This window comes from Leptosomus discolor, chromosome 7, assembly GCF_034619465.1.
Source record: "Leptosomus discolor isolate bLepDis1 chromosome 7, bLepDis1.hap2, whole genome shotgun sequence".
Classification (NCBI taxonomy): Eukaryota; Metazoa; Chordata; class Aves; order Leptosomiformes; family Leptosomidae; genus Leptosomus; species Leptosomus discolor.
The window spans coordinates 38,888,086-38,911,388 of record NC_141397.1 but is presented as its reverse complement, the minus strand read 5'-3'; the positions used below and the strand labels follow the sequence as shown (position 1 = coordinate 38,911,388).

General features: G+C 56.0%; 1 protein-coding gene across 6 annotated transcripts; it reads right to left on the bottom strand.

The window, feature by feature from the left end:
- Positions 1-527: 527 nt before the first annotated feature.
- On the bottom strand, positions 528-19,076 carry TRPM2 (transient receptor potential cation channel subfamily M member 2). 6 transcript variants are annotated; one of them, XM_086468455.1, is made up of 32 exons: positions 18,882-19,076; positions 18,484-18,569; positions 17,832-18,000; positions 17,169-17,349; positions 16,616-16,782; positions 15,992-16,172; positions 15,410-15,471; positions 14,967-15,167; positions 14,490-14,592; positions 14,129-14,250; positions 11,625-11,975; positions 11,038-11,175; positions 10,220-10,349; positions 9,784-9,929; positions 9,514-9,626; positions 9,195-9,408; positions 8,510-8,628; positions 8,072-8,204; positions 7,757-7,928; positions 7,103-7,286; positions 6,653-6,834; positions 6,370-6,502; positions 6,164-6,251; positions 5,429-5,516; positions 4,849-5,000; positions 4,245-4,321; positions 4,052-4,153; positions 3,641-3,727; positions 3,333-3,438; positions 2,685-2,786; positions 2,120-2,236; positions 528-1,844 (listed from the first exon to the last, which is right to left on the bottom strand). In XM_086468455.1, exons 1-32 carry the CDS (start codon positions 19,074-19,076, stop codon positions 1,719-1,721), a joined length of 4,527 nt encoding a protein of 1,508 aa, XP_086324581.1. In that variant the 3' UTR covers positions 528-1,718. The 6 variants fall into 6 exon arrangements, with proteins under 6 accessions (XP_086324581.1, XP_009945990.1, XP_086324582.1 ...); XM_009947688.2 differs by having other exon boundaries at positions 9,195-9,626; XM_086468456.1 differs by lacking the exon at positions 18,882-19,076 and having other exon boundaries at positions 4,849-4,993; positions 5,425-5,516; positions 18,484-18,572.
- Between the last annotated feature and the right edge of the window lie 4,227 nt (positions 19,077-23,303).

The following is a 23,303-nucleotide window of genomic DNA, read 5'->3' as shown; positions in this document are numbered from 1 at the left end:
GGGCCGGGCAAGGGGAGGGCTGGAGCGGGGCGGCGGGGGAGTGGGGTGGGCAGGCAGCAGAGCCGCTCGGAGCCCTTTCGCGCTAGGTTTCAGCAGTTCTTCTCAGGCTGTGGTTGCTGCTCGCTCGGGGCTGCGGGTCTAGAAGGTTTCTCAGCTGCTGCTGCGAGAGGATCGCCTCTTCCCTCCCCAGCCGTGCCCTCCCTGCGCCTGCGCTGGCTCACGGTGGTGAGAGACCACGAGCAGACACCGAGCAGGCCAGGAGCAATGGGAGAAAGCACTGTGCCACAGCCTTGGCACACGGCGTGCTTCCCAGCGGCTCCTCACGTTGGTGGCGAACGTCTCAAGTCATCTCTGCAGCCAGCGTTGAGGCTGGGGGGGGGTGTGTGCAAATGGGCAAGCAAAGTGAGTTTGTGCCACAAGATGAGGGGTGGGAACACTCAAACTGGGCTCATCCTGGAAGCACGCTCCAAGCATGCCCTTCAGGAATGGCCCCAGGTTAACAGCTGTAACAGACTACCAGCCTGTAGTTATTTAACACATGTTTTATTGAGCTGGGTTTACTAAATTGCCAGTCTGACACATTCACATACACCACCAAGCCCCAGTGCATCACTGGTGAAACTGCAGTTGTACTGTGGCAGCCACCAGCCCTGGCTGGCCAGTCTGATACATCAGGAGAGGGTGGGGGAACCGAAACCCCTCCCTGAGCAGTCCCAAGCATAGCAAGCCACTGTGGGGCTGTTCTGGGCTATTGAGGAATGTCTCCACTGTGCCTTGTTCTCCTCATGGCAGGCGACAGAAAAGGTGAGTGAAGGACGCCTTAAGAGCAGAGATGTCTGAGATGGGCACACTGATGTCCTCTCTCCTGTCCCTGCCTGCGCAAGGGACTACAGAGCATGGATCACATGGGTCCCAGCAAGCTGCCCCTTTCTGTTCATGTGCACAAGGGAATGAGGGCAGGTGGGTGCCTTGGCTCAGACAGAGGGAAGGAGTTCAACTACAAGATGGTGCTCAGCTTACACACACCAGATCACATCATAGTATGGACATGGGGGGTAGATCTGTGCAGAGCTATGAAACCGTAGGCATATAAGTCAAGAGCTGCTCACGCCTTCAGAAGTGCTGGATCACAGCTCAGGACCATGTTGTTGGGTCTGAGGCAACCAGAGATATGGGGACAGCTGCCACAGGAGACACTTGCAGTGCAGTCAGGGCCTTTAGGTGCAAAAGACCCCAAGCCTTCTCCACAGCAATCCTCCAGGAGCTGTAGCAGTGAGGATGCCAGGGCTCAGAGCAGGAGCAGGGCAGCAGAGATACCCGATGGATATCGTGAATGGAGGTGTAGCTGGGGCTGGCAAGTCCCCAGTGCCCACAGTGAAGCAAAGAGCAGGTGGGAGCTGGGAACACCTTGTAGGAACAGCCCTGTAGCTCTGCTTGGCCCAAGGCCTGGGCTAGTGCTGTGGCTGATGTGGAAGCACCAAGACACAAGCTGGGGCTGAGCGTGGTGGCTCAGGTGACTGAGATGCTGTGTAGGCACTGCCCAGGCAGCCCCTGCCCCCAGCTGGCAAGGAGGGGACAATTTTCCTCCGAGAGACCTGCAATGTACATTCACGGAGGCAACCAAAGTACCTAGTCTCCAGTAGCTGCCCATGGTCTCAAACGTGAGAGAACCAGAACCTGGTCTGGGGCAGCAGGAACTTTGGCCTGTGCTTGAGGACTCAGTAGTAGGCGCTGAGGAGGGTTGAGACCTTGTGCAGGAGCTCCTTGTGGTTGGTGTGCAGGGGGATCCTCTTGTCCAGCACCTGCCAGCGGACGCACAGCTCTGGGTCGCAGCCCTGAAGGAACTGGAAGGGGACCAGAGACATCACATGTGTGCTGACGGCAAGCGGCCATGCCAGCCATGCTCAACAGCACCTCCAGTCCCCAGCTTCCTGCCCTTTCTTTTTGGGGTCCTTGTTGCTGTGCCACCCCATGTTCATCCCCATGTCCTTCCTCCACCGCATGCAGCTGGAGAAGCCCACTGCTGATGAGGGTGAGATCTGGGTCTGGAGATCTGGCTCCCCTGCCCCATGCCTACTGAGAGCCAGGCCAGGAAGCCACAGAGGCAAGAGATCCATACCGAATTCAGCCGCTTCATCTCCACATCATTCTGGTTGTCGAAGTGCACGCTGATGGCGACCGTCTCAACCCAGGCGTTATCCGTGTTGCGGGGGTCATCAAGGTACCCCTTGTGTATCTGTGCATGGTGAAGAACTGCCACATTAGCAGAGCCCTCACTACCTCTCTGGGGACACCAAGAGGCCCCAGAGGTGGTGGGTCATCACCCCACAGCCCCTCTGCCCCTGTTCCCACTGCAGCTAGAGAGCGTCCGCAGCAGGCACAGACACTGGTGTGTGAGGCCCACCTCTGGGGTCCCTGGGCTGCCTCCCAGATCCCTGCGCAGTGCCAGGCCATTACAGCGTGTCTCCACCTCCCCCAGCCATTCCTCTCCAGTGGGAGCAGTGGCCAAGGGGTGATGCACCCTGCCCCTGTACCCTGGGGACACCCATGTGCCCCTGTGTCACCATGACATCCACATGTCCCCGTACTGTGGTGATGCCCCCATGTGCCGATACCGCTGTGACGCCTGTGTGCCCCTGTACTGGGGTGATGCCTGCATGCCCCCACACTGCTGGGACACCCACCTCAGTGCCTTGTTTCAGCAAGTTCTGGAACTGGGGCCAGAACTCCCGGCGCAGGATCCACTTGAGCTTCAGTGGCAATGTCTCACCCGGCTCCAGTGACCCCTGCGCAAAAGCAGATGTCAGCCATAGGGCCTGTCATCAGCCTAGTCCAGCCTCCCTCACCACCACCAGCTAGGCCATCAGGCAGTTGCCACCACTGCAGAAGATACCACAAGCTCTGATGGGGGGGGGAGCAAGCAGCAGTGGTGCCTCCCTCCTCTCCTGCCAGAAGTCCTCTGCCGTGCCCAAGCAGATGGCTGAGCTTGCCTGATTCAACCCCTGGACCTCTCTGCCAAAGGGCGCTATGCCAATGGCTGAACATGCTCACCTGTAGGACCTGTGAGAACTGAAGCCATGGAGGAGGAGGAGGGAGAAGCAGGACACAGCGGGTGAGGGTGGGTGGGGGTGTGTAATGGGACCACCGCTCACCCAGCACTCCTGGCAGCACAGCCCCGCATGCAGATGCTCTGCGGGAGGGGCAGACGTGCCTCCTCAGACAAGGCTGTGACACCGGTCTGTGTTTCTCCCTTTTCTGCAGGGCGTCCAGCTGCCAGCTGGTCCCCATCTCCCCAGATCCTTCCCTGCCTTCTGCTTTCCACCAGCTCTTACCCCAGGCAGAGCCCAGACATCTGATAGCGGGTACTGGGCCACTAGGACTTCCAGCATCTTCTTCAAGCTCTTCCTTATGATGGACCCATCCAAATTCCTCCTCCAGCTGTGAGAAAGGTCCCTGTTAGGCTGCAGTCAGACTTAGCTCCCCCCCTGCCCAGCACACTGGCACAAGTTCCCATGTTGAATGGGCAGCAGTGGGTTTTGACAGGTCCCAATCTCTCCAAGACAGCTTCATGCCCCCTTTTCCATCCCACCTCCCCAGCCCCATCCTGGACCAGGCCACCGCTCTGTCCCCATGCGCTCACCGGGTCACAACAGGGTGCAGGGCATGGTTGGGTCCAAAGCAGTGCAGCCTCCCGCGTCCTCGCAGCCCTGTCCTGCCCATGGGGTTCCTGGCAGGGAGAGAGTGAGCAGGTTGGGATGGTGCCAGGATCCCTCTGCGCACCCCATCATGCTGATCAAAGTCCTGTACTGATTCTCCAAATTTCCCACCACCGCACTGCACCTCTTTTGGGGTGCTGGGTTTCTTGGTGTGGGCGGACAGCCCTGAGGAAGATGCCTGCCCTTACCCCTGCCTCACCATTAGCTGCAGAGAAGTGGGAGGGGGATGGATTAACCCAGGCCACCCCGGATTCTCCATCTCCCCAGTGCTTGTCCTATAGCCGGGCACCCCAGCTCCCACCTCGCCCACCCAAGCCCTTGGCAGGGGCACTCACAGAGGCAGCCCGTCCTGCACAGCATAGAGGCCATGGAAGCTCTGCCGGTCAATCAGCCCATCCATGGTGTTGTAGTTGATCTTCAGGAGAGACTCCAAGGAGCTGGGGAGCAGGAGGCAGCCCAGCAGGGAGGGCTGGCTGTGCCACTCAGGAGAAGGGGCAGAGGAGTGGGGAGCCGCAGGGGGACACTCACGGGCTGAACGGGTCCTGCACAGCCATGCCCTTGTGATCAGCCGAATAGACGGGAGGGTCGTAGAGCGGGAAGTCCACCTACATAGCACGTGGCCATGTCAGCCCCCCCTTGTGTCCTTGCTCTGGCAGCAGGCAGGGATTGGGACTCCCAAGGACACACTTTCTACCCCAGTGCCTTCCTCTGCCCCCAGTTTGTGGTGTCACTCCCCGAGGCATGTAGGGCTCCAGCCATGCTTGGGGTCTTGGCTGGAGGGTTTGTGCCTCTCACTCATGCCCTAGTGCCGGATCCTGTCCCTGACCCTGAGCCAGCCCTGATTCAGGAAATGCAGAGGCAGGTGGTTGTACCCTCTGTCTCCCAACTGAGCATCCCCAGGCATCCCCAGCACTGCAAGTTCCAGCAAGAACGATGCCCGTTCACCTCTCCTTCTCCCTGGGAGGGCCTGGGAGCAGCTGCTCCAGTAAACCACTTGTCTCAGGGCTGGGCAAAACAGGAGCTCCAAAATGTGACACGGGTGTGACAATGGGTACCTGTTCCTCTTCTCACTATTGGGGTCTGCCCCACGCCCCCCCATCCCAGCCCTGCTGCCCAGGGTCACAGCTCCTACCTCCCAGGGCACCTTCTCATCCGGCACAGGGAAGCGGAGGGTGTGAGACCCTGGGTACAGGAGGTTTCGGGCAAGCACATGGTACAGGGGCTGGCTCTCCTCGGATTTCCCCTCCAGGTCAACCTCCTTTGTCTCCAAAGCTTTGCTGGAGCCTGCAAGGCAGACACAGACAGCGAGGCCCCACAAAGCAGGGTGCTGAATCCGGTGCTGCAGTCCGTGGCTCTGCTGCGGGGGCAGGCTGGGTCTCTCCATGGAGATGCTGATGCCTCCTGGGGGAACTGGCCCCCGGCGTCCCTTCCAGCAGGCCCCAGAGGAACTTCCCTGGGAATGCTGCAGCGGAAAGCCTCAGCCATGAGCTGCAGGGAGGGCTCTGGAGGAGAGTATGGCAATGGCCACAGGAGGGGCTGGGCAGCCTCGCAGAGCCCCTAAACCTCCCTGGGCCAAAGGAACCTCTGCCCCTGCCTTGCTGCTTAACAGAGGGGTGTGAGGGGCTGCTCAGCCCTGGTCTGCAGCCCGCAGGCACCAGCACGGAGCCGTGGGCTTCCCCAGTGTTCCTGGGGTGGAGATGGGCTCCACTTACCCACAGGTGGCATGTCCTCGCCTGATCCAAAGCCATTGTCCTGCAGCGCCTGCATTATCCACCTCAGGGCCTGGGTGCTCTGATGCACCTGCGTAGGACAGGGGAGGGTCAGCCCTCCTGGACCCCAGCTGCCCCCATGTTCTGTCCCTCGAGTGTTGCAGGATACAGCCCTGGCACGAGGCACTGCTGCCCTTGGCTCCTGGCTGCTCATCCCCCAGGGCAGCAGCAATCCTTGCTGAGCCCTGATGCTCAGCTTGGAAAACCACCTCCAAGGAAACATTTGAAAAATGCAGAAATGGAAATGGAAAGAGCAGCCATGCTGTGGCCATCTCAGAGAGGAGATGCCAAGGCCCAGTCTGGCTCCCCGGGGACCCCATTGCTCATACAGGGTGTGGAACAGCTTCATGGAGAGGGGATGGAGAGTTCCCTGTCTCCAGAAGGTCTGGAGGGTCCTCTCAGGCCAAGGAGAAGAGCTGGGTCAGATCCAACTGCTTGGGTGACCAGTGGAGGCAGGGTCTCATCCCACCACTTCCCACCTTCATCCTGTTCACTTTGGAGTCAAACAGAACGTTTCCCATAAACTTTTTCCTCTCAAATGCTGCTGTTTTGGCAAGGAAACTCAAACTACTTGAAGGGGCATTGATTGAGAGGGGCTTTCTCTTGTGCTCTAGTTCAGTTGACTCAGCCCCTGGAAAATCCAACATTTCTTAGGTAGTTGCTCAGCTTTTGCCTCACCTGGTCTTCCAGAGAGACCAGTCTCTGCTCCACCAGCCCTGTCCTCTTCACCCAGTCCAAGTCCAGCAGCTCTGCCAGTACATCAACTCTGGGGGGACAGTTTAGAGAGGAACCCCCTCAGCAGCCACCTCTGCATTAATGCCAGCTCTTCCCTGCCCAGGACACTGGAGGACAGAAGCATGTCCCTGTCTCAGGAGTGCTGATACCTCTGTGCAATGTCTCGGATCTTCTGCTCTGTATTCTGCTTCTCCTGGCACTGCTGGTGCTGCAGGTAGTTCTCCTTCAGGTACGTCTCCCAAGAGAGGAGGGCAGCTTCTTCATTCTTCTCCAGCTTCTCTTCTGCCAAAGGAAGGGAACGGCAGTTCTGTCAGATCCCTGGGCACCCCAAGCCCCGGGACCGCAGCCCAGATGCCAAGCCTCGTGCCTCAGTGCATGGTGCCATGCTCTGGAGAGGGGGCAAAGGGCAGGAGGGGAGATGCTTGTCCTCACTGAGCTGTTTGTGGTGCCTGGCTGGCCTGCGGAGCAAGCCTCGTTGGACCAGGATCTGCAGGTGGTTGAGAAGGATGAAGGGTGGAGGTGCAGGCGGGCGGCCATGGTACTCCTCGATCAGGTCGTGTCGCTGGAACTTCCAGATCTGGTCCGTGTGCTCCTGGACCTGCTGGAAGGTGTAGCTGGGGCAGAACCCAGGTGTCAGCCATGCCGTGGGAATGAGGCGGCACACTGCCTGGGCTCCTACCTGTCTCCCTGATCACCCCTGTCCTGCACCTCCTGCTTCCACCATGTCTAAAAAGAACCCCAAAGCACCCCTGTACTGTGGCCAGCATGTGCCCCAGGACCCTTTTTGTGCTTTCTCGATGTGCAGTGCCCTGGCCTTGGCCAAGCCTGCAAGCAAAGCCAGCTCGCTTCACCATCAAGACCATGGGGCCAGGTCAAACTCACTTGAACATGGCGATGAGGAGGTTGAGGAGGAGGATGTTGGTGAAGAGCAGGTACAGGCACAGTAAGATGACTGTTAGCCACTCAGGGAAGATGGGTTTCTTGTTGTCCTCATTTGTCTCTGGGCACTTGGGCTTGTAGGGGTCGGTCCCATTGGGGCTGCACTGGTCGATGTTGAAGTTGACCCCTGCAAGAGAGCACAGCATGACTCCCCTGCAGCCAAACCTTGTGGTGTCTTGAGAAGCACATTGTGCTCTCTGAAAGCAGCCAGCATCAAGGGAGGTTAGCACCAGGCAGGGATTTGACCTTAATCTGCCTCACCCCAGGTACTGTGCTCACGGCCACCAGCTTTGCAGCTGTGGCACCAAGCTGGATCGACACACACCTCTGTGCCTTTGCTAGTCTGCTCTCTTGACCACTCAGGCAGGTGCAGTCCCTGGGTTTGCATTGGTGACAACCCTCCTGACGTGTCGGAGCAGGGCTCCAGCCCCACACCCCTCCTGGCCTTAAGTTGTGCTTGGAGAGGAGCCCTGTGCAGGACTTCCACAGGCCAACACGGCAGGAGCTAGTCAGACTGCAGCATGAGCTTGGGACCTCTCAGCCTTGTTGCAGCCACCCTGCTCATGCCACGTGCTGTCATGGCCTGGTGTCCCTTACCATCGATGTAGGAGGGAATCTGCCCAAAGATGGTCAGGTAGGAGTGGTAGACCACGCCACGGAAAAGCCACTCCACACGTTCCTCGTTGTGGATCAGGATGGCCTGCTTGGCAACCCCAAAGGACACCACCCATACTGCTAGCAGGAAAAGGAAGAAGAAGACATCCTTCATCTGCAAAGACAGAGGGGAAGCAAAATTGTGTCCCGGAGCAAACTCTGCTCCAGGATAGGATAACACGGGTGGCACATCCATCCCATGCAGGCAGCCGTCTGCTCTAGCTGATCACCATGGGCAGGGTGCAGGGGAGCTCTCACCATGCGCTTCACAATGATGATCTTGGGCCCCAGAGTTTTACTGACTGTGAAAATATGCATCAGACGCAGGCAGAAAATTATAAAAGCCAGTGACAGGATGATGCGCCCAGGATATAAAGTTGACGGGATCAGCCTGGGCACAGAAGAAAGGAAACATTTCAGTGCCACCGGTGTGGGTTTTTTCTGATCTCACGGCATTACATTTCTGCAATGTCAGTGAGCTTCCATAGAGTGCTGGATGAGAGCTGTGGCATGAAAAACAACTTTCCTAAAAGCAGCTGAAAGCAAAGGTAAATTGGTCAGAATTAATCACATGACCACTGGCCTTTGGAAGAAGAAACTGCGATTAAAAAACCTGCACGACTCTCACACTAGTTTTGTAGCTTACAGCTGTGGCTTGAGCCTGTGTGCTGCCAGGCCAGTGGCTCTGCAACTCACCTGCAAGTCAGCCCTGTGATAAAGACCAGGATGGCGCAGATATCCAACTTGTTCCAGAAGTCCTTGAAGTACAGGGAAGCCATTTTTACAACCCCAAACCCATCTGGATCATACAACAGCTGTTGGGGAGAAAAGAGGGGTTGGTATTTCAGTGAACGCCTCGTGAGATACTCGCGTGTCTTGTAGAGGGGGAACCTGCTGGCCATTACTGGACCCTCTTGCTTACCCAAAGTTAGCCTGAGACTACAGGGTTTTCTATAGGGGCATGGAAGGAGCATGGGGAGAGATACTTGAGACATGGGACTCTTTAGTCTAGTGAAGAAAGGCACTGAGATGTTGAAGCAAAAGCTGAAAAAAACCCAAATGTCAAGCAAAGCCTGGAAATGCTTCTGGGAATAAATGCCCAAGGAAGGAGGTGGTCCCTCCCCGTCTCCTGATGTTTTCAGCTCAAAACAGCTTGTCTTTCTGCAAGTACCCAGGGCCAGGCCAGACACAGCCAAGGACATCCTCTGGCCTCAGGGACAGTGGGGAACAGACAGTCCCTTGTGCTGAGTCCTCTCCGAATGGATGGTGACATGAGAAGCAGCATGGGAATGCGAGCTGTGCAGGACCTTTCAGGAGCACCCAGAGGGGCGTCTCTCCCTCCTCTCACCTCCTCCTGGCCCGTGCTCTAGCTGCCCCATACCTGGCGGGTCTCCTCACACACCAGGGAGAAGAGCCAGAAGTAGATGAGGTACTCCCGCCAGGACGGCAATGGCTGGAAGTCAACCATCAGGACATAGGCGAAGAGCAGGAGGAAGGTGAAGTAAGAGAGGATGTTCATGTGGAAGATGACAACAGGTGCCGTGAAGAAGGCTCGTAGGCGTCTCAGGATGCCCGCGGGCTGCAGCCTCTTCTCCCTGCAGGGAGCCAGGGTGGAAGCGGGGCTCAGCTGCCCAGGGAGATACCATGGCAGCTTATCCCAGCAAGTCTTGGTGCACGCATGCCCTGGCTGCAAGAAGTACCTGAAGGTGATGAGGCTGGTGTAGAGAAGTGGGAAGAACAGCATGCACGCGATCACCCGCCAAAGCCCATTGTCCACGCACATCTTCCCCCACCAGACTTTGGTTAGAAAGGCCTGTGAGGAGGGAGGAAGAGGAGCACTGGTTACAGAAGCACTTCCCGTCAGAGCAGGGCTGCAGGGCAGTGCCCCACCACTGCCAACAAGGAAACCCGGATCTGGGGCAGGGCACACTCCGGCATTTCCCATCCAAGCGCCACTTCTGGGAACCCACCTGGACACCCCCATGGGACACAAAGTTCATGTTCTTGGCCTCCAACGCCAACTGCAGACAGGTTGTCTTCCCCCAGGCCTCAGAAACACGTGTGAGGAGCTTCTGGGCTCTCTCTTCATCCTTGCGGTAGCAGTCTGTGAACACACCTGGCCAGGCATGGACCACAGAGACAAGGTGGAACTCCAGGGCTGGCTTGGTGCTCAGCAAGGAGCCCGCAAAGTCACCCTTTGCAGCGGGATCCGGACATTGCATCATGCAGTGCCACCCTCTGTGCTCCCACCAGCACCCGGCCACAGCCCTCGCAGCACCACAACCCTGACCATGACAAGGGGACCCCCATTTGTCACCACCCATCACCTCCAGACACCTCCCAGGCAAACTAGCCAGTCCTGAAGGTCGCAAGAGCAGTTCTGGGGTGCCAGTCCCTCCCACTCACCGATTGCCTTGTGCTCGTACTGCTCAGCCAGGGCCAGCATGTCATCAGTGGTGTCGGTGTCTTCCTCCTCCTTGGCGAGCTCCTTCAGGATTTTGCTACAGGCCAGCGCAGCCACCATGCAGTCCTGGCTCTGGTGCAGAAGAGGACAGAGGGAGCATGGGGCTCTGCGCCCTGTCCTGCAAGTCCCAGTGGTCCTGCCAAGCTCTCCATGGCTCCCACAGGAGGGAAGGAGGGTGTTCCAAGCGGGCTGCTTCTCAGGATGGACAAAGGCTGAGCTGTCCTCCCCTCTGGGTGCAGAGGCAGGAGGTAACCCACTGCCATGGGGAATCTGGGGACCACCCTGCTCTCCTAGTGGGAAGCCTTGGGTGATGAGACAGTGTGACTCCACGGCTCTGCACAGCTCGCTCACCGTGCTGCCAGCGTCACTGTCTCTTGCCCTGGGGATGCTGTTTATGGGTGGAAGCCTTGTCTGACCCTGCTGCTATGCTCCTGTGTCCTGCCTGCGGTGTCTTGAGCCTTCTCTCAGCCTTTGCAAGGAAGAGCACACCTCTGGCCCAGCACAACACCTCTGCCTGCAGCATACTTTTTAGCAGGGAAGGGAGGGAGCTGGCATCATGGTGTGTGTCTGGGGATGAACATCAAGTGTCCAAAGGTTGACTAGCTGGCTCCTATTTGGCTGGGGTTCAGGCTCGAGCATTGCCATGGGCCAGCTCGCCTGTTGTTCCAAATGCCATTTGGTGCAATCTTTCCTCTTGGGGCTGGGAGGTCTGGCTCCATCTGAGCCTCTCAGCTGAGACTGACAGCTCAGGCTGTGATACCTGGGCCCAGATGATTTCTGCCAACTCCTTGCGGTTCTGGACCACAGCCCAGATAAGCAGGTCGCGGACTGGGTCCATGGTGAAGGTGACTCGGCCGGCAGAGCGCTTGTAAAGGGACCGGAGACTTGATCCCTGAACCTGCAAGGCATGCAATAGTCAGACCTGTTCCCCTACCAAGAGGCTGCAGAAAGCAGACGACCCCTCGGCACAAAGCCACCTCCAAACTCTGGGTGCCTGTCTCCACCACCCATGGAAGGGCCTTTGCTGCAGATAGCGAGGTGGACAAGACTGGACTCATCCTGGAAATGCCACTGTTTCTAGGGCCAGAATCATTTGGGGATGTGCCCATCCTACCCAGTGCACCGACCCCACTGGGTCCTGCCCACCAGTCATGCAGCTACATGGTGTAGGATGGTGGGAGTCACACCTTGAATGTGGGGCAGATGACTTGGGCAGGGCTTTAAGGGACTTTAAGTGGGATTCTTGAGCAGGTAAGAGCACAGAGACCCAGCTGCAACCCCCAGGATGGGAGCCAGTGTCCCCCTCCCTAATGCAACCCTGTCACTACGTAACCTGGAGATACGTACATTCAGCTTGATGTGCGGGACAGGGATGGAGAGCCGGGGCCGCTCCATGTGCTTGGGCTTGGGGTACAGAGGCTGTGTGGAGCAGCCCAGGAGCTCCCGCAGCACCTGGGAGACGTGGTGCAGTTGGATTCTTGGCATTTTGGAGCCATCTGTGTGCTCTCTTTCCTCCAGCAGGACCTTCTGCAGCTTGCTGTGAAACAGGCAGGATGGTGCCATGTTGTCGTAGAGGTAAACCAGGGTGTCCCAGGTGACGAACTCCTTCAGACGCACTCCCTGCTCCAGGAACAGCTTCACAAACTCTGGCTTGTTGGAGACCAGGGCGGCTGCCATCACGGGGTGGAGATCTGTGGGCTGGCAGGCCAGAGGCAGAGGTGAAGGTCTCCATAGCCCCAGAGCAGGGCCTTCCCATACTCCTCACCCAGATGGGGGGAAGATTTTACCCCTGAGCACACAAGGAGTTTCTGGGTAGTGAGAGAGCAGCTGGGAGGTTCTGGGACTTGTGGGACATCCCCCAGGGACACACTTCTGGGTTAGTATGCTTGCTCTCCCCTCTGGCAATGAAGCTCTCTGCTCCCTTGTCTGCTGGGTGGAGGGATGGGGGGGCGGGGCTAGAGTAGAGGGCATACCCTCTTTCCGCATCTCACGAGGATGCACCATACAAACAAACAGGACCTCACAGGCTTGTCCTCTTCAGCTGAAGGATCAGGGTGCTGCCAGCTGAATCTCAGCCATGGGGAGACTGGCTGCTCCCAATGGTCACCCAGTTCAGCCTTTGTGGGGTTTTCCTTTCCAAGACAACTTTTACATGTGCTCAGAAGTGAAAACAAAGCCCATGGGTAAGGGGGTACAAGTCTCCTGGCAGAAAGGCACCTGCTGACCTTCTGCCACAGCTTGGATTTAGTCTCAGCTTTTCATACTTCAGTTCAGGGCTGCTGCACCTTGTAACAGCTCTGGCCTGCACCTTCCCAGCAAAAGTGTAGATCTTGTTCAGACTGTGCATTTTCACACCATCAAAGATTCCCTGTCCAGGACCAGCCCCAGGTTCCACACCTATCATGTGGACTTTTATCAGTTCCCACCTGCCCTTCCCAGATCCACAAAAGGTATGTGAGCTGGTGGAATCCAAACTGTCGAACAAAATAGGAAAATCCCTTCCAAGTCCCATAGCCCCAGCAGAAAGGACAGAGAACTCTGCTTCTCAACAGCTGGATCAGGCATGGGATGTCAGAGCTGGCTTGTGCTGCTTTCTGCCCCACTCTTATAAGAGTCGGTCCAAAACCAGCATTGTCTCAACCTCATCATCAGGGATACGGACAGTATGGTACCCCAAAAGTTAGGCTAACATCTTGACATGAGTCTGCAGCAGCCTGTCTGAGACACAGTTGCTGATCCCACGAATGGAATGCCAGGCTTGTAAGGTCATTATGCCCTGGACAGAGCAAGGATGAGAGCTGAGCAACTTGTTCATCTGCCAGAAAACAGCAAAAGGATAAGAGTGCTGATATCTGCTTCTCCCTTCTAGAAACCTTGTGAGGGGAGATAACAGCCGAAGGAGGGAGCCTTGCGGAGGCAAGACGGCTCTGTTTTGGCTAAGGAGTGCCATGCCGTTCTCCAGTACCAGGGATGAACCTGATAATTGTTATCAAGAAAATTGATCAGCATCAATGGAGCCTAGAAGAGGCGGAGATACAGAGGAGGAGCAAGGTGTGTTACTTGGCATAAAAAAGGGCTCCTCAGCAACTGAACTTTGGAAGCTTTCCCACCAAGGATCATGACGATCATTAGGACCGGCAGGACGCTGCCTGGACCTGGGACCATAGGGATGCCTTGGACCTGCGGTGGTAGCTATCAATCCCTTTCCTCTTTTCACTTTATTTTTCCCTTTCCTTTCACCCTCTTTACCTATCGCACACCGCTTTACAGGCAAACAATAAAGTTTCACTGTTTGATTAAAGCAAACCCCTTTGGCATGGTTCGCCTTAATTTTGCACTTTGAGATCACAGCAAACAAACTGAACAAACCATCATGAGTCCACTGAGTGGACCATGACAACTCTCTAGTAAAATTTGAGCAGGGAAACGCCAGGCTGGGTGAGATGAGTTTAGAGACAAGTTGCCATTTGACCATGTGGCGTGATCAGCAACAACAGGGCAGAGCTGGCAAGAGGTAATTTGGGCTCTAGGTTGGTGGATTGTCTTTAAAAGACACTGGTTTTGAACAAAATACCAATCACATTTGTAAACAACAATAGGCCAAATAGGACCTTTACAAGTGATGACTTGCAGGACGTGCTCACCTCTGCTTTGAGTGTTTCAGAGCACTTTTGAAAAACAGGACAGATTAAGAGCCCCTGGCAATGTGATTTGAGTTTAGGGTCTAAGAGAAATGTCTTCAAAAACTCTCCCTAGGCATAGCTGAGGTGAAAAGTACCCTCAGTATCCACAGTCCTCAAGTGGGACCTGACAAGCTGTAAGCCAAAGAAGCAGCACAAGTACTGTCTTACCTTCCACTCGTGATCATCCGTGAAGATCTCACTCCGAGCAATGTCCACTCTGTTCCAGGCCACAGCTAACTTCAGCTGGTGGTCCCAGTTCTCACGACCAAAGTGGTCCTGGTTTCGGGATGCTGTGTCCAAAGCGCACATGTTAGAATAGAAGATCATCTGCGGAGCAAGTAGATACCACCTGGAAGCCCTCTTGGAGGTCTGCCCCTTTGGGAGAAACATCTCTCTGTGATCAGCTCAGCACGGCAAGGTTTGGGCACCGCTTTGGTGACCCCGTAAGTCAAGTGGCTGCAGGAGGTGACTTTTGACCCCCATACCATTCACCTCTCCCCATCCCCCCAAGCAGGTCCCCACTCCTCACCTTTGAACAGGGCCTGGAGGATGGCCACATCCACATCCTGCTGGCCATATTTGCCCTCTCTGAAAATGGTCAGAAGCTGACGGCTCCGCACTATGTCTTGGATCTACAAGGAGAGCCGTGGGCAAGCAATCAGCAGCAGCATCTCCTCTCTGCTGCTTCCTGCAACCCCCTGTCCTGTGTGGGGCTATCCCTTGCCCCCCTCAGGTTGCCTGCAGACCCCCTGTGCTGTGTCTCCCAGCCTGGCTGAGGCTGGTCCCAAAGAGTACCTCTCTGCCCAAGGGGAGCAGGTAGAGCTCGAGCCCTTGGGGTGGCCACCAGGGCAATGCTGAACACGCCTGAGGGGAGGTGGATGGGTGGTGGAAAATGAGCCTTAAACTTCACGCTGGGAGCCTTGCTGCTCATGAGCAAGGACCCTTGGGGACCCCTTTGATCTCCACAAACCTAGCAAGAGGAGCTGCCTACCTGCAAGACACTCACCTTCTTGGTCCACTCCACCAGCTTGCTCTCGGTGAAGAGCTCATAGGTGTCGTGGAAGAACACACTCAGCTTCTTCTGGATCAAGGCAATTGTTATCTTGGCCACAGGCAGGTTGGCCACCTGTGCGATGACATCAGCCACACGCCCGGACCCTTCCACAATCACACAGGGGATCCCATTGGTGATGGCATTATAGATGGTCTGCAACAGAGCGGGAAGGCTGGTCCTAATCCCACCCAGAGGCCAGCAGAGCCTCTCTGAGCCTGAGACCCACACCACTGCTCCACAGCACTTCCATCCAGCTGCGTTTCAGCTAGTGGGGCACCACGCTCACACCAACACCAAAGAGCAGCACCCAGAGCAAGGAACTGCCCTCTCCCACCCCCCCCACCCCCCCTACTCCCCCTCAGCTCTGCTAGGAGCAGGCAGGAGCCGTTCCTTACATCTAGAGTCCCAGGGCCACCTTCCAGCACCACGCACACGATGGGGATCTTGATGGCAACACCTGCGGGGAAGCAGAGCCCAGGGTCACCTCCCTGTGGAGCAGCCCCCCTTGCCCCGTGCAGCTGAATGAAGTCCACTCTGAGTGGTGAGGTGTGAAAGCCAAGGTGGGAGCACTGCCCCTGACATGCCAGGCTCCGGGAGAGAGTGGAGAGGATCTCCTGGCAGTCATGCTGCTGGAGCATGTGTGTGCGTGTGTTAAAATAGAAGATTATTTGCATAGCAAGAAGATGCCACCTGGAAGCCCCCTTGGAGGCCTGGCCCTTTGGAAGAAACAGCTCTCCCTGATCAACTCAGCATCACAAGGTTTGGGGAACCCTTTGGTGATCCCGTAAGTCAAGCAGCTGGCAGAGAAAGGCTCTTTTATTTGTGTCACTGAGGAACTAGGTTCCACATTTATCATGACAATCCTCTGAAACCCCTTGCCACAGCCTCCCCTTTCACCAGAGGCCAGGATACCAGTGGATGGCCCATCTCACCTTGTGCCCTCCCCTGCCTCCAGCCTGGCTATGTGTTGATGTTACCTCCTTTCACCTTGGTCTGCTCCGAAATTAACTTCTCCAGTTTGGTCCTCAGGGGGATTTCCACCCCATACCTCCCGTGGGTCCCATCATCCACCAAGATGAAGTGGGAGTGGTTGCTGTCCAGGCATGACAGGCTGCCTTGGTTCTCCTCATCCAGTATGTACTCAGCTGGAAAGCCACCCTGTATAGTGCAGAAGGAGAGACTCTGCGAAAAGCCTGGCAGGGTTGCAGAGGAGCACCAGATGCCCAAAGCGACCAGCATGTGGGACAGGAACAGGCCAGCATGTGGGGACAGTCTGGCCAAACAGCCATCCCTGCCCGTCCTGCAGCCCTCGTGTCAGCCTTGCCCCATGCTCCCCTGTCTCTGCTCCACCTGCCCACACACCTACAAGGGTCCTCCCAGGAGAAGCACAGCACCTACTCAAGACACTGGGTAGGGTAGAGGGGCTTCTCAGCAAACATCAGCTCAGGACCATCACTCCTTCTGGTGAAGCTGAGTTTCACCAGGGCTGTCAGCCACAGGCACGTCTTGAAGCACTCGTTCCCACCACAGTCCTTGGCAGGACTTCCCTGACAGTCCAGGCATAGGCAGAGCAAACACATCTCCTGCTTTGCCTGGCTCACCATGGGGCAGATGAGGCTCTCCCGGTTGTACACAGTCCCCCAGGTGGCTACGCCAATGGTGACAATCTCGCCCTCCTTGTGGCTGCAGCTCAGGATGAAGTCTCGCACTGCCTCTCCCACCTGTTTCATCACACCAGCGTGGGACCCTCCTGTGATGATCCAGGCCCCTGGGGGTTAGAGAGGGGCTTGGGAAGGGAGAGGCTCTGCTCACAGCAATCTCCTGGCATCCCCCCATATGGCTGCAGGAACACCTGGTCCTCAGAGATGCTCTGTCCCCCAGAAGATGTCTTCCCTGCCTGCTACATCAAGCCATGGTAGCACAGGAGATGCCTTCTTCAGCACAGTGCTGCATCTCTCAGTTCAGCCCCCTATGAGCCTGTTTGCAGCAATTGAGCAAGAACAGTCCATCCCTGGTGGTGGTAGTCCGGACAGGGACCTACAGGTCTCCTGGACCAGCTCGGTACCTCCACAGCAGCCCATCTCACTGAACCTCGCATGGCCAGATAAGCCCCTCTCCCACTGCAATCGCATGGAGAGCCTCTGCATCTCTTACCAGTGGTCTGGGCCACTTTGACTAGCCCTTGCCGGAAGATGTTCTTCAGCCTTGGCTTCATGATGAAGTTTTTGGCTCCTCCGGTGACTGAGATGAGCAAGTTGGGTGCATCGAGGCCCCAGTGCTGTGTCATGAGGTGGTAGATGACCTGTGGAGGGGTATCCGAGGAGACACGCACATACTGCAAAAAAGGGAGCATACATGCATTTTGAGTGAAAACAACAGGGGCAGGGTAACAAGGCATCTCCACTACAATTTCTCCTGTCCCAGCAAAGAACCAGGGGCTTCCCACGCCATTTCCCAGCAGAGTCTTGCTGCTGCTGCCATGGGGTCTTTGTTCATGACCCTGTTCCCATTCACTTCCCCGGGATTAAGCATTCCCAAGACGACCCTAAGGATGAGGACAGGGAACAGCTGCTCCTTGAAGCGTGGGACTCACAGTATGAAGATCAGTCTTGTAGTCACAGAAAGGGACTAGGTACAGCGATGGGGGAGAGAAGGGATGCTGTCCACCCCCCTTCCTCTTCTTGGGTCAGTGTTGCCTTTGGGGCATTTCGACACTTTCCTAACCTCCATGCAGGAGGGAAATATTCGCGTTTCATCTGCCATGGCAAGACCTGAGCACTTGCTTCCCGTGTACCACAGAGGGGAAAAACACATCACCTTCCCCATCTTCTGTCCCAGGCCTGTGAAGTGGATATCACCGAAGGCATCTGTTGGCATTTCCTGGATGTGCCTGCTGGGGTCCCATTCCTTCCCCAGGAAGATGGGAGGTTTGGCAGCATCTTCCAGGTGCTGTTCCCTGAGATAGCCACACTCGCAGACAATCCTCCTGAAACACACACCACCAACATTGCTGAAAACTATCTAAACCCAAAAGGCAAAGTCCATCTGGCCCACCTACTCCAGCCCAGGCAGGAGGTGTTGGCGTTCTCATTAAGGACACCACAAGCACCAGCATCTCCCACCCAGCTCATCCTCCAGCTCAGAACTTGGGCGGAAACAAAGGCAGTGTTTGGGGGGAAATTTAGCGAAAAATTGGTATTTCCACCTGTAGAGGTTTAGGAAAGAAATGTTAAAGTTGCTGTGGATGAGGTATGGATGGAAATGACTGCATGTGAAATCATTGGAAAGGTTCCTCACTGGAGCACAGGATATCAGCGACGTGCCATAGAGCAGGGTGAAGAACCAGTCAAAAAGGAATTTGTGAATCCCCTTGACAGAAAAGTGGGATTTTCTGGTGCTGCAGCTTTGTCACCAAACACATCTTCTGCTTTCCTGGCAGGGGAGGGGAATGAGGTACTGTCTGACTTACCCAGAATCTGATGTCTGGGAGCTTTCAACAAAGTAGGTGCACTCTTTCTTCCGGATGTTTTCAGGAATCCATGAGATGAGATTTTCCTGAGGGAGCAGGAAAAGCAGCAAGTGGTCAGGGTTTCTGTAAAGGGCCCGACGTTACTCCAGGGGCCAGACACCCTGGTACTTGGAGCATATGTGGGTGCTTCTTTTGATGTGAAGGAAGAAAACACCATCAGTATCTCCAAGGACAAAGCCAAGGTACCCCAAAGAAAGGAGATATGAATGCTGGACGTGTACCTCAGATTTTTGGCGTTTTCCCTAAAACTGAAGTGTCCTGGTATTATTGAGTCACCAGATAACTCATTAACAGCATTCTGTCCAACCTCCCCCTCTTCCAGCACCTCCTGAACTTGCCTTTTCATTGCTGCCGGTGGGGAAATGTGCCTTTCGCCTGCTCTTTGAGACACTGCTACTGCTCTGCTGGAGGTTGGGGACCACCTCAAAGTCGCTCATCTTTCTGGGGTGTGTGGCGGAGTCGACTCCTCTCTCAGGGCACACCTTGTTCAGTTCAGAGGGGAGCACCTTGGTGCGCCGGCCACGAGCGGCCATGGCTGCTGTGTCTTGCCCCACTTGGCCTCCTCTCTCCCGTTCCTAGGCTGGGAGGTGCTGAACATCTCCATCCTGAGTGCAGCAGAAAAGGAGAAGGATAATCATGGACCTAAAGCATTGGGGCATCCTGTCCATCATTCCCTGGGTGGAGAGGTGTCCATGGGAAACTTATGAGACCCTCGTCACAGTCCTGACACAGGGGCCATGTGGGTGCTGAACCAGTTTCAGCGTGCACCATGCTGCCCCACGCAGCCCATCAGCCTCTCAAAACTGACCCTGCTGTACTTTGACCACCAGTGCAGCTGCCAGCCTGCTTGCTCCGCTGCCTGGCCGTCCACAAGCCCACAGCAATCTCTCTTGCTCAGCTGTGATGTTTCTGGCAGCAGGGAGAGCAGAAACCAGGTCTCTTGTGCGAGCAGCCCAAGCATGGCCCTGCCTGGAAAATCTGTACCAACCTGCTGGCTGCAGACACAGGGTGCTCCTCCATAGCGGGGGGGTCTCATGCCCCCTGCGAAGGTCCCCTGAGAGCCCAGGCCTAAAAACAGGGGCACAGAGGCATGCTGCATAGCTGGGGCTGCAAAACTCCTGAGCCCTCCCAAACGCTCACAGCTGCCATTGCTGAGCTCCTGAATGGCTGAGACTGGAGAGCTGCTGGAGCAAGGATGGAAAAGCTCCTGGGTGTCTCTGGAAGCCCAAAGGGGAATGGTGTCCTCCCAGGGGAGCTGTGATTAGGTAAAGGAGGAAGTACGGCACTCGCGTAAGGCGCTGGCGAAGCTGTGGGGTCAGCAGGGCTGTGTTTATGGATTTTGGCTGCCTTTCTTCAAGCCAAATTCTGCATCACCCCCAAGGGTTGGGAGCCCTTAGATGGGACAAAGAGTGGCAGAGCAAAATCATGGCTACCACTGTATTTCCTTCACGTCTCCTTTGCCAGGCTCAGTGCTGCTGCAGGCAGGGAGCAGCAAGGAAAAGCCTTTTTGTCAGCCTCCCTCCCAGGCTCCCTCCGGGAGATACACAGCCCCACTGGCCTTAGGAGTCAGATTTTGGCCAAACAGACTTTCTGCATCAGCACGACCAACAGCAGATCTAATTGCTTGAGAAAGAGCTGTTTAAATAAGGTTGAACACACCCTTAATTCTTGCTCCTGGCCCCCCAAGGGCAGGCAGGCTGGTGGGGGGTTGGGGCATGGCCACAAGCAGCTCATAAGCCTGTGCAGGATGGGCTCTCACACTGGGTCCTCCATGGGCACCTGGAGATGAACAACCGTGGTGATAAAACACCCAGAATACCTGTCCTTAAGGGCTCCGGGGCCAAGGGCAGAGCCTCTCCCACAGCACCCACTGCCTGTCCCCTCCCTCCCGGTTTGACGAGCACCACAGGAGGGGGACTGCACCCTCAAGGGGCCTGGAGCACAGGGCCCCTCACCCTGGGGGGGTCAGGTCACGTCTTGGGTGGTCACAGCACCTATGGGGAAGGGGTGCAAAGCCCTATCTGCTGCCTATGAACCATGCCCACCCCCCGCCCCTCCACCGTCGGCAAGGCTGCCCATACCTTCCCTGCAGCACCCTCCGGCCGCATCACCACCTCCTCTGCTCCGTGCCTGTCCTAGGATTCAGCCCTGTGTCCCTCTCCTCCGGTGGGTCATTTTGTCACTGGAGACACAGACGATGAGCAGAGAATAAGGCAGAGCTGCCTGCAAGCTGCCTGCAGAGAGGAGGAGATGGCAGGGTGGCTGGCAGCTTCCCAGCAAATCAGGCTGCGGAAGCAGTCCCTGCCAAGAAGCGGCAAGCCCCGAGTTTACTTGAGCAACTGCTGAGTCACGCTCCCCAATGCCCGCAGCAGCGGCTTCCATCCGTGGCCTCCAAGCACACAACCCCCCGCTGCCACCAGCCCTGCATGGGGTGAGATGCTTGTGCCCAAGCCCCTCTTGGCAGATGTCAGGAGCAGGAGCTGCTGGGGCGACAGCGGGGCCCAGGCCACGGATGCTGCCAGAAAGGAGCAGCAGCCTTGCAGCACTGATTGGAGGCTTGGGTGCATCGCAGGCTTTGCAAGTGTGACGAGAAATCCCTTCCCTAACTGCCAATTTCAATCAGTCTTTATAGTATGAAAATCCATTAACTTTATATGTGTGCATATATATGTATATTAGTTATACACTGATGAGGTAGTGGAATTTTACTGGAGATTCTGGTATTGTTCATGCTGAAGCAAAACAAACCAACAGACAGCCCAGCCCCGGAAAGAAGGACTTTGCTTCTGGGAAGCTTAGAGCTGTCCATGAAGGGTAAGGGATACCCCAGGATAACACCCGCACCCCAGCCCCTCTGACACATCTTTGAGACCCTCCTGGCATCATCTGGCATCACGGGTCAGTAACTCGAGCAAGATTGGCACTAGTGATGCCTGGATCAACAGACAAGCAGCAAGAATGCTGCAGAAATAGAGCAGCTTCGCAAAGTTTTACTGTGATTAGCAGTTGGTAGCGTGGGTGCTTGTGATTAGTCCAATCATGTTGTACCTGAACGCTTGAAGGGTATAAGAATCCTGTCTAAAACCACAGTCAGGTGCCCCAATTTGGCTGGGACCCTCATGCACATGAATAAATATTTACCCTTGTGATTCCATGCTTTGCATCCCAGCCTCTCACCTTGGTCAGCAAGGGCCAGCGTGAATTTCCATAGCACAAGCCCTGGGTAAGGAACCTCACTGTCACACCATGGGCACCAAACGCCTTTTGCCTTGTGCTTCCCACCTCCCCATTTCAGATGCTCTCCTCCTCCCCATTATGCTCCATGCTCTAAATGATCTGGCTTCTCCACTGGATTTGCTGCCACTTAACTTGCATTCGCCACAAAATCCGCTTAACAAAACCAGCATCCATCCTCCTCAGGAAATGTGCTAAGCAGCAAAGCCAGGCCAGGAAGGCAGCAGGGTAGCGGATGATGCAGCAGCAAGCGATTTTGCAGTGGCAGGTAAACCGAGCAGCCCAGGCAACTACAGCTCAGAGCAAGCCAAGGGTCCTGCAGCACCAGGCCCCTGCCATCCCTGATGGCTCTTGCTGGAGAAGACTGTAAAACATCATGGGGCAGGGCTGGGAGGCAGCTGGGGAGAGCAACGTTGCTGGTTCTCAACACGCACATCCTTCAGGTCTGGGGCTGAAGCCCTGGGCCCTGCTTCGTGTTGCAAAGGGCTCAGGTGCTGGGACAATGCACTAAACAAACAGGTTGATTCCAAAGGAAAATGTGGTGGGGCGATCATATTCTTTAGCTCGTTTTCCAGACAAAGCATGAAAGTTAGCATGGGCCATCCATGCAATGAGTTCTTCTAGTTTCCTTGAACAAGAGCAAACAGCTGAGACATTTTGCTGGGAGAACAGCTGCCATTAATAATGCAGTAAATAAAATCCATGTGCAATGCTTTACAGTTCAGTTGTAATTAACTCTGCACCGCCAAAAGAACTGAAGCCACAGCTGCACATTAATTACACATTAATGTGAACGTTCATCCGCTTTCGACTGGCTAGCTCTCTGGAGACCGTGGCTTCTATTTCACTTTTGCATATGCCAAAACCACAGTGGCCCAGTAGGAGCCGCGTGGAGCCAGCGCGCTGGGGCAGTTCCCACCGCTCCTACTAAACCCAGCAAGGCTGAAAACAAATCCAGGCAAGTTAGCATCCATTTGCAACAGCGGGAGGAACGAGGTAAGAGCATGAAGGACTCTAGCTGCGCTGCCGGGCCTGTGCCCGCACGCACGTCCCATGCTCCAGGTCAAATTCAGCCAGACTGATAACTTGTGAACCATGCCTCAAAGGCATCATTTGTGCCTGTTTCTCCAAGAAGTTCCCATGAAGGATGCCTCGTTCCAAGGGCCTTTCCTGAAGCGATGACACCGAGGCCAGCACCAGCTGGGAGGAATGGAGCATCTGTGGTGGAGGCACTGTGGGCATCAGCCCTTTCCCAGGCAGGGCCCGGGGTCTACCAGGGCAAGCAAACAGGTGCAGAAGAAACCCAGCACGGCCCCTGTCAGCATCCCCACTGCCAGTCCTGGAAACTGCAGCTCAGCTGCAGCCTCATCCCGCTCCTCAGGCCAGCAGAGAATGGCCCCGTCCTCTGACAAAGCTAGTCATGGCACCTGCCCCTGCATACGGCCAGGCTACATTCTGGGGACAGAGGAAGGGTTTTGCACTGGCTGGCACAGAGGGCAGGTACTGGCAGTGGGGGATCTTTGGCA